Source organism: Salmo salar, chromosome 07, assembly GCF_965601325.2.
Source record: "Salmo salar chromosome 07, fSalSal1, whole genome shotgun sequence".
Taxonomy (NCBI): domain Eukaryota; kingdom Metazoa; phylum Chordata; class Actinopteri; order Salmoniformes; family Salmonidae; genus Salmo; species Salmo salar.
The window spans coordinates 35,527,743-35,541,253 of NC_138297.1; the positions used below are offsets into that span (position 1 = coordinate 35,527,743).

The 13,511-nt window shown below is 47.2% G+C and overlaps 1 protein-coding gene across 1 annotated transcript in view; it reads left to right on the forward strand.

Annotated features, from left to right (window-relative positions):
* Positions 1-11,920, forward strand: part of LOC106609077 (6-phosphofructo-2-kinase/fructose-2,6-bisphosphatase) — a 48,771-nt gene extending 36,851 nt beyond the window's left edge. Inside the window, exons 11-14 of the mRNA XM_014207468.3 lie at positions 9,229-9,358; positions 9,567-9,629; positions 9,751-9,815; positions 10,137-11,920. Of these exons, the coding sequence (XP_014062943.1) occupies positions 9,229-9,358; positions 9,567-9,629; positions 9,751-9,815; positions 10,137-10,196 (318 nt within the window). The 3' untranslated portion in view covers positions 10,197-11,920. The remainder of the gene's footprint in view (positions 1-9,228; positions 9,359-9,566; positions 9,630-9,750; positions 9,816-10,136) is intronic.
* The last annotated feature ends 1,591 nt before the right edge of the window (positions 11,921-13,511 follow it).

A 13,511-nucleotide genomic window follows, 5' to 3' on the forward strand; every position in this document is an offset into this window, starting at 1 on the left:
TATAGGCGTGCTAAAAGTCTGTTGTCAATTTGTTTATTGTAATATAGCATTGTATGGTCAAACACGACCAAGGGTTGGAAACAGGCTGATTAGTCGGCTATTTGAGCCAATAAAGGGGGTTTAACTATTCTTACGTAGGGGAATGACTTTTGCTTCCCTCCAACCCTGAGGGCGCACAGTTTCTAATCGGCTTAAATTGAAGATATGGCAAATAGGAGTGGCAATATTATCCTCAGTAATTTTCCAACCAAGTTGTAGGAACCCGGTGGCTTGTCATTGTTGATAGACAACAATCCTTTTTTCACCTCTTCCACACTCACTTTACGGAATTCAAAATTATAATGCTTGTCTTTCATAATTTGTTCGGATATACTTGGCTGTGTAGTGTCAGTGTTTGAGGACTTGGTGCAGTGCTTGGAAGCAGTGACCATAGGGTTACATTTACATTTTAGTCATTTAGCAGATGCTCTTATCCAGAGCAACTTACAGTAGTGAATGCATACATTTCATTTCATGCATTTTTTGTACTGGCCCCCCATGGGAATCAAACCCACAACCCTGGCGTTGCACACACCATGCTGGCGTTGCAAACACCATGCTCTACCAACTGAGCCACAGGGAAGGCTAGGGTGTATTGTGTGTAGATATAATGTCTGTATAATCAGACCACTTACAGCTAGCCGTATTCTAAAATATTTTTTGTGCAGATTTATAACAAATAAAACAGAAATACCTTATTTACATAAATATTCAGACCCTTTGCTATGTGAAATTGAGCTCAAGTGCATCCTTTTTCCATCCTTGATGTTTCTACAACTTGATTGGAGTCTACCTGTGGTAAATTCAATTGATTGGACATGATTTGGAAAGGCACACACCTGTCTATATAAGGTCCCACAGTTGATAGCGCATGTCAGCGCAAAAACCAAGCCATGAGGTCGAAGGAATTGTCCGTAGAGCTCCGAGACAGGATTGTGTCGAGGCACAGATCTGAGGAAGGGTACCAAAACATGTTTGCAGCATTGGAGGTCCCCAAGAACACAGTGGCCTCCATCATTCTTAAATGTAAGACGTTTGAAACCACCAAGACTTTTACTAGAGCTGGCCGCCCAGCCAAACTGAGCAATCGGGGGAGAAGGGCCTTGGTCAGGGTGACCAGGAACCTAACGGTCAGTCTGACAGAGCTCTAGAGTTCCTCTGTGGAGATGGGAAAACTTTAGAGAAGGACAACAATCTCTGTAGCGCTCCACAAATCAGGCCTTTATAATAGAGTGGCTTGATGGAAGCCACTCCTCAGTAAAAGGTACACGAGAGCCCACTTTGAGTTTGCCTAAAGGCACCTAAAGACTCTTAGACCATGAGAAACAAAATTCTCTGGTCTGATGAAACCAAGATTGAACTATTTTGCCTGAATGCCAAGCATCACGTCTGGAGAAAACCTGTCATCATCCCTACAGTGACGCATCGTGGTGGCAGTATCATGCTGTGGGAATGTTTTTCAGCAGCAGGGACTGGGAGACTAGTCAGGATTGAGGGAAAGATGAAAGGAGCAAAGTACAGAGAGATCCTTGATGAGAACCTGCTCAGAGCACTCAGGACCTCAGACTGGGGCGAAGGTTCACCTTACAACAGGACAACGACACTAAGCACACAGCAAAGACAATGCAGGAGTGGTTTCGGAACAAGTCTTTGAATGTCCTTGATTGGCCCAGCCAGAGCCCGGACTTGAACCCAATCAAACATCTCGGGAGAGACCTGAAAATAGCTGTGCAGCAACGCTCTTCATCCAACCTGACAGAGCTTGAGAGGATCTGCGGGGAAAAATGGGAGAAATTCCCCAAAAACAGGTGTGCCAAGCTTGTAGCGTCATTGTCACGTCTACTCCCGCTCCCCCTCTCCGGTGTTTTTTACTGACCACCGGTCCTGGCTAGCATTATTACGTGCACCTGGCATCAATCATTACGCGCACCTGCTCCTCATGATGAGGCGCACCTGTACTCCATTTCCTCACTCATTACCTCCCCTATATCTGGCACTCACTTAGGTTTATTTCTCAGGCAGTATTGATGTTGTTTCATATCCGTACGCTATTCTTGTTTCTTGCATTGTTCCATGTTTTGTTTATTTTTAAACTCACCACCTCCACTTGCTTCCCGACTCCCAGCGTCTACGTTACAGAATACTGCCTCAACAAATGGAAGCAGCAGGAAATCAGGACATCTAATCTGATGGTCGATGAACAGGGATACCTACTTTGTCAACACCATGACCAGCTGGCGCAACTGGGGAAGGCTGAGAGATTCTTCGCAGTCTTCAATGTCTCAAACATATTCGAGAGGCTGGCGGAGGATACTCTACCACCAGTCAATCTAGCAAGCCAGCACACCAGTCCATTCAGCAATCCACCCAGGTCAGCAATGACCATTTGTCCCTCCCGGATAAATATGATGGAAACCCATCTAAATGCTGTGGCCTTCCCTGTAGCTCAGTTGGTAGAGCATGGTGTTTGCAACACCAGGGTTGTGGGTTCGATTCCCACGGGGGGCCAGCACAGAAAAGAAAAAAAATGTATGAAATGTATGCATTCACTACTGTAAGTCGCTCTGGATAAGAGCGTCTGCTAAATGACTAAAATGTAAAATGTAAAACGTACTCCAGTGGTTCCTCTATTTTGCACACCAGATGGGAGTCCCCACCACTGAGAGGTCTAAGGTTGCATTGGTTATTTCTCTGCTAGCTGGATGGGCATTGGAGTGGGTTACGACCATCTGAGAGAGAGGAGAGGAGGAGCTGGATTCATATGAGGGCATTCATGGCTCTGTTAAGGGTATCTTCGATCATCCACCAGAGGGCAGAGAGGGGGGTGAGTGCCTATTCCAACTATGGCAGGATGACCAGACCGCTGCCAAGTACGTGCTCCCCTTCCGCACTGTAACAGCATCTAGCGGATGGAATGAGTCGGTGCTCCATACTTTATTCAGAAGAGCACTGTGCAAGAAAGTCCAGACGGAACTGGCATGTCGTGACGACAACCTCTCCTTGGACGCATACATTGCGATGGCCATACGTCTGGATAACCTACTTCGGGAGCGTCGGTATCCTCATCGCTTCTCTCCCTCCCTCAGTAACCACACTGTTTCAGAGCCTGAACCCATAGAGATATAGGTCACACGCCTCCCCGCTACTGAACGACATAGACGGAAACAGCTGGTGCTCTGTCCCTATTGTGGTCAAGGATGGCACCAGCTTCAGCAGTGTCCGGTATGTCCCATCTCTGGTTTCACGAGAGCAGAGGGACTGTCACGTGATCTTCTACCTCCTGGGGTAGGTGTCAGTATCCCATCTTCATAATTTTCTGCCAAACCCTTTTTAGTATTGATCACACTAGCTGGCTGTCCCTCATGTACTGTTTCTACAGCGCTACTGGATTCTGGTGCTGAGGGGAACTTGACCAGACCCTTTCCTCCTCTTTGAACATCACCTCATACACTCTCTCCTCTCCGTTTTTGGTTCAAGCCCTGGATAATCGACCACTAGGATCTGGAACCATTACAGACATCACCACACCACTAACCCTCACCGTGGAGTCCACTAATCAGTAAAACATTCCTTTCTTCATAATTAGTACTCCAGCTCACAAGATTATCCTCGGCACCTGATGGCTCCAACGCCATAACCCCACCATCTCATGGTCGAGGATGAAAATCACGGACTGGGCACCCGATTGCCGAAGGACCTGCCTTGCCTCTCGAGTCGTAGCCCATGTGGTCTGGGACGTAGATGCGGACATTCGCAAGCCTCTGGAGAGGGAGCCCACACCCACTACCTGTCCTTCTGAGCACATCTACATTCCCACGGGGATAAGGGATAAGATGTTGGGCGCACACATACCTCACCACTGGACACTCAGGTATCACTCGCACTATTCACTCCATCTCTGAGAAATACTCAAGCCGATACCACGACGGCCCTCAAAGAACATCACTGGACTTTAAGCAAGCTGGAAACCACATATCCTGAGGCCACATTTATTGTAGCTGGGGATTTTAAATTAACCTCTATGGGCTAGGTGGGACGCTAGCGTGCCACCCGTGGTGCACTCCATCAACAGCAGGTGCATTTCAAGAGCGGCAAATTTGAATCCAAATAAATGTCAAAATTCACATTTTTCAAACATACAACTATTTTACACCCTTTGAAAGATAAACATCTCCTTAATCTAACCACGTTTTACGATTTCAAAAAGGTTTTACGGCGAAAGCATAAATTTAGAGTATGTTAGGACAGTACATTTACAAGAGTTGTGTGTAATGTTTTGTCAATTCAAAGACCGGGTCACCAAAACCATAAAACCAGCTAAAATGATGCACTAACCTTTTACAATCTCCATCAGATGACACTCCTAGGACATTATGTTAGACAATGCATGCATTTTTAGTTCTATCAAGTTCATATTTATATCCAAAAACAGCGTTTTACTATGGCATTGATGTTGAGGAAATCGTTTCCCTCCAATAACCGGCAGTCAAGTCAGCGTCACAAATTAAATAATTAAAATTAGAAAACATTGGTAAAATATTATATTGTCATTTAAAGAATTATAGATTTACATCTCTTGAACGCAATCAACTTGCCAGATTTAAAAATAACCTTACTGGGAAATCACACTTTGCAATAATCTGAGCACTGCGCCCAGAAAAATACGCGTTGCGATACAGACTAGACGTCATGTTGGGGAGATCTAAAATCGAAAATACTATGTAAATAATCCATTACCTTTGATTCTCTTCATCAGATGTCACTTCCAGGTATCACAGGTCCATAACGAATGTAGTTTTGTTCAAAAAAGCTCATCATTTATGTCCAAAAATCTCCGTCTTGTTAGCACATGATCTAAGCCAGCCGGACTTCTCGTCATGAACGAGGGGAAAAAATATATTTACGTTCGTTCAAACATGTCAAACGTTGTATAGCATAAATCATTAGGGCCTTTTTTAACCAGAACATGAATAATATTCAAGGTGGACGAATGCATACTCTTTTATAACGTATTGGAACGAGGGTACCCAACATGAACTCGCGCGCCAGGTGTCTAATGGGACATCATCGTTCCATGGCTCTTGTTCGGTCAGATCTCCCTCCAGAAGACTCAAAACACTTTGTAAAGGCTGGTGACATCTAGTGGAAGCAATAGGAAGTGCCAAAATATTCCTCAGCCCCTGTGTTTTTCAATGGGATAGGTTTAAAGGTAATACAACACATCAGGTATCCACTTCCTGTCAGAAAATGTCTCAGGGTTTTGCCTGCCAAATGAGTTCTGTTATACTCACAGACACCATTCAAACAGTTTTAGAAACTTTAGAGTGTTTTCTATCCATATATAATAAGTATATGCATATTGTAGTTACTGGGTAGGATTAGTAACCAGATTAAATCGGGTAAAAAAAAAATATCCAGACGTGCAAATGCTGCCCCCTAGCCCTAACAGGTTAACAAAGCAAATTTGACTGTAGTACTCGTGTTGCTAAAACCCTCGACCACTGCTACTCCAACTTCCGGGATGCTTGCAAGGCCCTCCCCAGCCCTCCCTTCGGCAAATCTGATCATGACTGCATTTTGCTCCTCCCTCCCTATTGACAGAAACTCAAACAGGAAGTACCCGTACTAAGGACTATTCAACGCTGGTCTGACCAATCAGAATACATGCTTCAAGATTGTTTTGATCACGCGGACTGCGATATGTTCTGGGTAGCCTCCAAGAATAACATTGACAAATACACTGATATGGTGACTGAGTTTATCAAGAAAACCTACCCTAACCAGAAACTGTGGATAGTTGGCAGCATTCGCAAAAAAACGAAAAGTGTGAACCATCGCATTTAACCATTTTAGGTGACTGGGAATATGGCCGAATCGCAAACAGTGTAGTTATTCCCACCATAAGGCAAAATGGAGTCGCAATTCAACGGCTCAGACACGAGACGTATGTGGCAGGGTCTACAGACAATCACGAACTACAAAGGGAAAACCAGCCACGTCGCGGACACCGACATCTTGCTTCCGGATAAGCTAAACACCTTCTTCGCCCCCTTTGAGGACAACACAGTGCCACGACGTGGCCTGCTACCAAAGACAGTGGGCTCTCCTTCTCCATGGCCGATGTGAGTAACACATTTAAGCGTGTTAACCCTCGCAAGGCTGCCGGCCCAGATGGCATCTTAAGCCGCGTCTTCAGAGCATGCTCAGACCAGCTGGCTGGAGTGTTTATGGACATATTCAATCTCTCCCTATCCCAGTCTCTCCCTATCCCCACATGCTTCAAGATGCCCACCATTGTTCCTGTACCCAAGAAAGCAAATGTGACTGAACTAAATGAACATCTGTTACCATGAAGTGCTTTGAGAGACTAGTCAAGGATTATATCACCTCTACCTTACCTGACATCCTAGACCCACAATTTGCTTTCTGCCCCAATAGATCCACAGACGATGCAATCTAGTGCAATTTAGTGCTCACTGCACACTGCCCTATCCCATCTGGACAAGACAATTATACCTATGTAAGAATGCTGTTCATTGACTATAGCTCAGCATTCAACACCATAGTACCCTCCAAGCTCATCATTAAGCTCGAGGCCCTGGGTCTGAACCCCACCCTATGCAACTGGGTCCTGGACTTCCTGACGGGCCGCCCCCAGGTGATGAAGGTAGGAAACAACACCTCCACTTGCTGATCCTCAACACTGGGGCCCCACAAGGACACCCTTTCTGTTCTCCCTGTTCACCCATAACTGCGTGGCCACTCACGCCTCCAACTCAATCATCAAGTTTTCAGACGACACAACAGTAGTATGCCTAATTACCAACAATGACGAGGCAGCCTACAGGGAGGAGGTGAGGGCCCTGGGAGTGTGGTGCCAGGAAAAAAACCTCTCACCCAATGTCAACAAAACAAAGGAGCTGATCGTGGACTTCAGGAAACAGCAGAAGGAGCACCCCCCCTATCCACATCAACAGGACCACAGTGAAGAAGGTAGAAAGCTTCAAGTTCTTCAGCGTACACATCACTGACAAACTGAAATGGTCCACCCATAAAGACAGTGTGGTGAAGAAGGCACAACAGTGTCTCTTTTGGCTTGGCACCTAAAACCCTCACAAACTTTTACAGATGCACAATTGAGAGCATCCTGTCGGGCTGTATCACCGCCTGGTATGGCAACTGCACCGCCCGCAACCACAAGGCTCTCCAGAGGGTGGTGTGATCTGCCCGACGTATCACCGGGGTGCAAACTGCCTGCCCTCCTGGACACCTACAGCACCCGATGTCACAGGAAGGCCAAAAAGATCATCAAGGACAACAACCACCTGAGCCACTGCCTGTTCACATCGCTATCATCCAGAAGGCGAGGTCAGTACAGGTGTATCAAAGCTGGGACCGAGAGACTGAAAAACAGCTTCTATCTCAAGGCCATCAGACTGATAAATAGCCATCACTAGCACATTAGAGGCTGCTGCCCTATAGACTTCAAATCACTGGCCACTTTTAATAATGTTGAAATATTTTGCATATTTTGCATTACTCATCTCATACATACATACATACATACATACATACATACATACATACATACATATATATATATATATATATATATATATATATCCTATGTGCAAGGAGGAGCAGGAAGAGCACTGCCAGAGCCCTGCAAAATCACCTCCAGCAGGCCACAAATGTGCATGTGTCTGCTCAAACGGTCAGAAACAGACTCCATGAGGGTGGTATGAGGGCCCGACGTCCACAGGTGGGGGTTGTGCTTACAGCCCAACACCGTGCAGGACGTTTGGCATTTGCCAGAGAACACCAAGATTGGCAAATTCACCACTGGCACCCTGTGCTCTTCACAGATGAAAGCAGGTTCACACTGAGCACATGTGACAGACGTGACAGAGTCTGGAGACGCCGTGGAGAACGTTCTGCTGCCTGCAACATCTTCCAGCATGACCGGTTTGGCGTTGGGTCAGTCATGGTGTGGGGTGGCATTTCTTTGGGGGGCCGCACAGCCCTCCATGTGCTCGCCAGAGGTAGCCTGACTGCCATTAGGTACCGAGATGAGATCCTCAGACCCCTTGTGAGACCATATGCTGGTGCGGTTGGCCCTGGGTTCCTCCTAATGCAAGACAATGCTAGACCGCATGTGGCTGTAGTGTGTCAGCAGTTCTTGCAAGAGGAAGGCATTGGTGCTATGGACTGGCCCGCCTGTTCCCCAGACCTGAATCCAATTGAGCACATCTGGGACATCATGTCTCGCTCCATCCACCAACGCCACGTTGCACCACAGGAGACCATCCGCCACCTCATCAGGAGCATGCCCAGGCATTGTAGGGAGGTCATATAGGCACGTGGAGGCCACACACACTACTGAGCTTCATTTTGACTTGTTTTAAGGACCTTACATCAAAGTTGGATCAGCCTGTAGTGTGGTTTTCCACTTTAATTTTGAGCGTGACTCCAAATCCAGACCTCCATGGGTTGATAAATTGGATTTCCATTGATTATTTTTGTGTGATTTTGTTGTCAGCACATTCAACTATGTAAAGAAAAAAGTAGTTAATAAGATTATTTCTTTCATTCAGATCTAGGATGTGTTGTTGAAGTGTTCCCTTTATTTTTTGGAGCAGTATATATACTGTATTCTATCCTATTCTACTGTATCTTAGTCTATGCCGCTCTGATATTGCTCGTCCAAATATTTTCCTTTATTCCTTTATTTTAGATTTGTGTGTATTGTTGTGAAATTGTTAGATTATACTGCACTGTTAGAGCTACAAACACAAGCATTTTGCTACACCTGCAATAACATCTGCTAAACACGTGTATGTGACAAATAACTTTTGATTTGATTTTAACTTTGTGGCAACAGTTTTGGAATTGCCCTTTCCTGTTTCAGCATGACAATGCCCACGTGCACAATGCAATCGCCCAACATCAGTGCCCGACCTCACTAATGTTCTTGTGGCTGAATGGAAGCAAGTCACTACAGCAATGTTCCAACATCTAGTGAAAAGCCTTCCCAGAAGAGTGGAGGCTGTTATAGCAGCAAATGGTGGACCAACTCCATATTAATGCCCATGATTTTGGGATGAGATGACAAGCAGGTGTCCACATACTTTTGGCCATGTAGTGTATAATGTATGTATAATGTGTGTATAATGTGTGTGTGTGTGTCAGTCGTATGAGGACCTGGTGCAACGTCTGGAGCCGGTGATCATGGAACTAGAGAGACAGGAGAATGTTTTGGTGGTGTGCCATCAGGCTGTCATGCGCTGTCTGCTAGCTTACTTCCTTGATAAGAGTGCAGGTAAGACGGTCTAACCACAATCCCACAGCCTCAGACACTACACTACTATCATACAGCTTGGGAACCTTTGGAACTCTGTCAGTGTTGAAATGATCCATCTGTCAGTCAGAGGAAATGTTTGAGTTCTGTATCCCCATCTCTCTCTCTCCTCTTTCTCCACTCCCCTCTTAACTTTCTCCACTCTTCTCCCATCTCGCTCTCCCTCCAGCGGAGTTGCCATATCTGAAGTGTCCTCTCCACACAGTGCTGAAACTCACCCCAGTTGCTTACGGTCAGTCTCTTTCTCTCTCTTTCTCTCCCTATGAATATTTAAGTAGAAATATTTAACAATGATAATGTTAATTGATATGCTAAATCTGCTGTAGCCCTGGGGTCTGTATTCTTTTTCTCAGGTTGTAAGGTTGAGTCCATCTTCCTCAACATTGAAGCAGTCAACACACACAGAGACAAACCAGTGGTGAGCCAACACACGCGCACACTACATATAAAGTTCCCATTTCCAAATCAAACCCTCCTACCACCTCATATGTACTAAAAGCGTCAAGCAGCAACCTACTCCTGGCTTAACAGCCTTGAACTGTCAGAATATCTCATTTGTGGATCACTCTTAAGCCCCTCTGGTTGTCAGGAGAGCCAATGCAGTGACGTCCCCACTCCAAGCCCCACATTGAACAAAATCCTGCAGGACCTCACCAAACTTAGTTTGCAGGTACACACACATACACACACAAACACACACACATCGTCACACCTTCTCTTGCTCTCCGTCTGTCTTCAGAATGTTGACGTGGACAGAGAACCAGAGGAGGCACTACTGACTGTCCCAGACCACATATAGAGGAGGAGAGGGAGGAGAGGAGAGGATGAGAGAGGGTCGACTGATGGTCCCAGACGACATCTGGAGGAGGAGAGGAGAGCTACGATATTGCGACACAATACGGGGAGAACCAATGAAGAGACACCGTTGCTGTAGAGACTGAAGGGAAGCAATAAGAGAGACTGCTGGGAAATGGAGTTCAAAGGACCAGACTACATGAACCCTACATCTATAATCCTCTGTAAACAATGTAACATCTCTCTCAGTGGAACCCTGTTAATGACAGTAGAATGACGTGAATTCAATAATTTGTCTGTCTGTGTGTTAGGATCATGTAGTCTGTCTGTGTGTTAGGATAATGTGTCTGTGTATTAGGATCATGTGTCTGCCTATATGTTAGGATCATGTTGTCCAGGATTTCACAAACTCGGTCCTCAGGACCCCAAGGGGTGCAAATTTGGGTTTTTGCCCTAAACAGCTGATTCAAATAATCAGCTAATCATCAAGCTTTGATCATTTGAATCAGTGTTAGGGCAAAAAATAAAATGTGCACCCCTTGGGGTCCTGAGGACCAAGTTTGGGAAATGCTGATGTAGTCTATCAGGATCATCTAGTCTGTCTATGTGTTAGGATCATGTAGTCTGTCTGTGTGTTAGGATCATCTAGTATAACCATCATCATCATACACTGGTGTAATTCTGCGCTCTGGACTGGTCCATATTTCCATGCGTGTCCGTGTGTCCGTGTGTGTTGTTTGCAAGTGGTGTGTCATGTAAAATGTGTGACTGATTGTGGCTGGGATTCATTCTGAGGTGCGTTGTAGAGCGCTTGACATTTAAAAGGTAATTTCTGATTACCTTTAATTTAGAAATCTGCAGTGTTTACCATCAATGTGATTTCCGCGGGATGTGCAAAATTGCCTTTAAAAGGGTGCATTGTGGACAGCGCTCCCCTTACGGAAAAAACACATGAACTCACATCAAATCAAATTTATTGGTCACATACACATATTTAGCAGATTTTATTGTGGGTGTAGCGAAGTGCTTGTGTTGTCAGCTCAAACAGTGCAGTAATATCAAACAATTCACAAGAACACAGACAAATCTAAAAGAATGGAATTGAGAAATATATAAATATTAGGAAGAGCAATGTTGGAGTCCGGAGTGTGTGTGTACTGTATATACAGTACCAGTCAAAAGTTTGGACATACCTACTCATTCAAGAGTTTCTTTATTTTTACTATTTTCTACATTGTAGAATAACAGTGGAGACATCAAAACTATGAAATGACACATATAGTAACCAAAAAAGTGTTAAACTGTCACGTCCTGGCCAGTATAAGGGTTAATTGTTATTGTAGTTTGGTCAGGACGTGGCAGAGGGTATTTGTTTTATGTGGTTCAGGGTGGTGTGTTAGTTAGGAGGGCGTTTGATTTATTATTTCCGGGTTTTGAGTTATGGTCTATGTTTATGTATTTCTATGTGTAGTCGAGTGAGCGTGTTTCTATGTTGAGTCAATTGGGGTGGACTTCCAATTGAAGGCAGCTGTTTGGTGTTGCCTTTGATTGGAAGTCCTATATTAGTTGGGTGTGTTTGTCTTGTATTTGTGGGAGATTGTTCTTGGATTGCTGTGTTGCCGTCAAGACTGTTATTTCGTCGTTCATTGCTTTGTTATTTTTGTATACGTGTTTGTTTGTTTTTTTTCCCTTCTTTTCCCGTAAATAAAGAAGATGAGTATACACATACCTGCTGCGTTTTGGTCCTCCATAACCGACGAAAACCGTGACAGAATCTCCCACCAACTAAGGACCAAGCAGCAGAAGAAAAGAGATTTTGAGTTGGACTGGCGGGAGAAATGGACCTGGGAGGAAGTTCTGGACGGGGCTGGACCTTGGCACCAGGCTGTGGAGTACCGTCGCCCACGGGAGGAAATTGAGGCAGCCAAGGCAGAGAGGTGGAGGTACGAGGCCTTGGAAGCGCTGAGGGAGAAGCACGAGAGGCACCCCCAATAATTTTTTGGGGGGGGCACACGGGCAGTTTGGCAAGGCCTAGGAAGAGCTGGAAACCAGCTACCCGTGGTTATATGGAGGAGCGTATGAGGTGGAGAGCGCCATAGTGCGCTCCTCAGCGAAACATCTCACCCATACGCACGCACAGTCCGGTGCGCGTTATTCCAGCCCCTCGCAGGTGCCGTGCTAGAGCGGGCATCCAGCCTGGTAGGAGGATGCCTGCGCAGCGCATCTGGTCACCGGTACGCCTCCGAGGACCAGGCTACCCAACTCCCGCTCTACGCACGGCTACCATCAGGCCCCTGCACAACTCAGTCCGCCCTGTACAAGCACCCCGCTCGTGCAGGGCTACTAGTTCCATCCAGCCAGGACGGGTTGTGCAGGAGGTAAGATCAAGACCGCCTGTGCGCCTCCATAGCTCTGGGTTTCCAGCTCCTGTCTCTCGTGCGGACCCAGAAGTGCGTCAGGCCAGTCCGACTCGTCCTGTTCCCGCTCCCCGCACTAGCCTGGAGGTGCGTGTTCCCAATCTGGTACGCCCAGTACCAGCACCACTCACCAGGCTTCAAGTGCGTAAACCCAGCCTCGCCAGTCAACAGTCACCAGAGCTGCCCGCCAGTCAAGAGTCGCCAGAGCTGCCCGCCAGTCAAGAGTCGCCAGAGCTGCCCGCCAGTCAAGAGTCGCCAGAGCTGCCCGCCAGTCAAGAGTCGCCAGAGCTGCCCGCCAGTCAAGAGTCGCCAGAGCTGCCCGCCAGTCAAGAGTCGCCAGAGCTGCCCGCCAGTCAAGAGTCGCCAGAGCTGCCCGCCAGTCAAGAGTCGCCAGAGCTGCCCGCCAGTCAAGAGTCGCCAGAGCTGCCCGCCAGTCAAGAGTCGCCAGAGCTGCCCGCCAGTCAAGAGTCGCCAGAGCTGCCCGCCAGTGAGGAATCGCCAGAGCCGCCCGTCAGTGAAGAGCTGCCAGAGCCACCCACTAGCCCCGAGCTGCCAGATCCGGCCAGACTGCCCCGAGGTGCCAGAGCCGGCCAGACTGCCCCGAGGTGCCAGAGCCGGCCAGACTGCCCCGAGGTGCCAGAGCCGGCCAGACTGCCCCGAGCTGCCAGAGCCGGCCAGACTGCCCCGAGCTGCCAGAGCCGGCCAGACTGCCCCGAGCTGCCAGAGCCGCCAGACTGTCCCGAGCTGCCAGACTGCCCCGAGCTGCCAGAGTGGCCTGACTGCCTGGAACGGCCAGAACCGGAGCCACCTCCTGATATAGGTGGGTTGGGGAGGGGGGGAGTAGCACAGTGCCGTCGTTGACGGCAGCCACCCTCCCTTCCCTCCCTTTTAGTAGAGGGGAA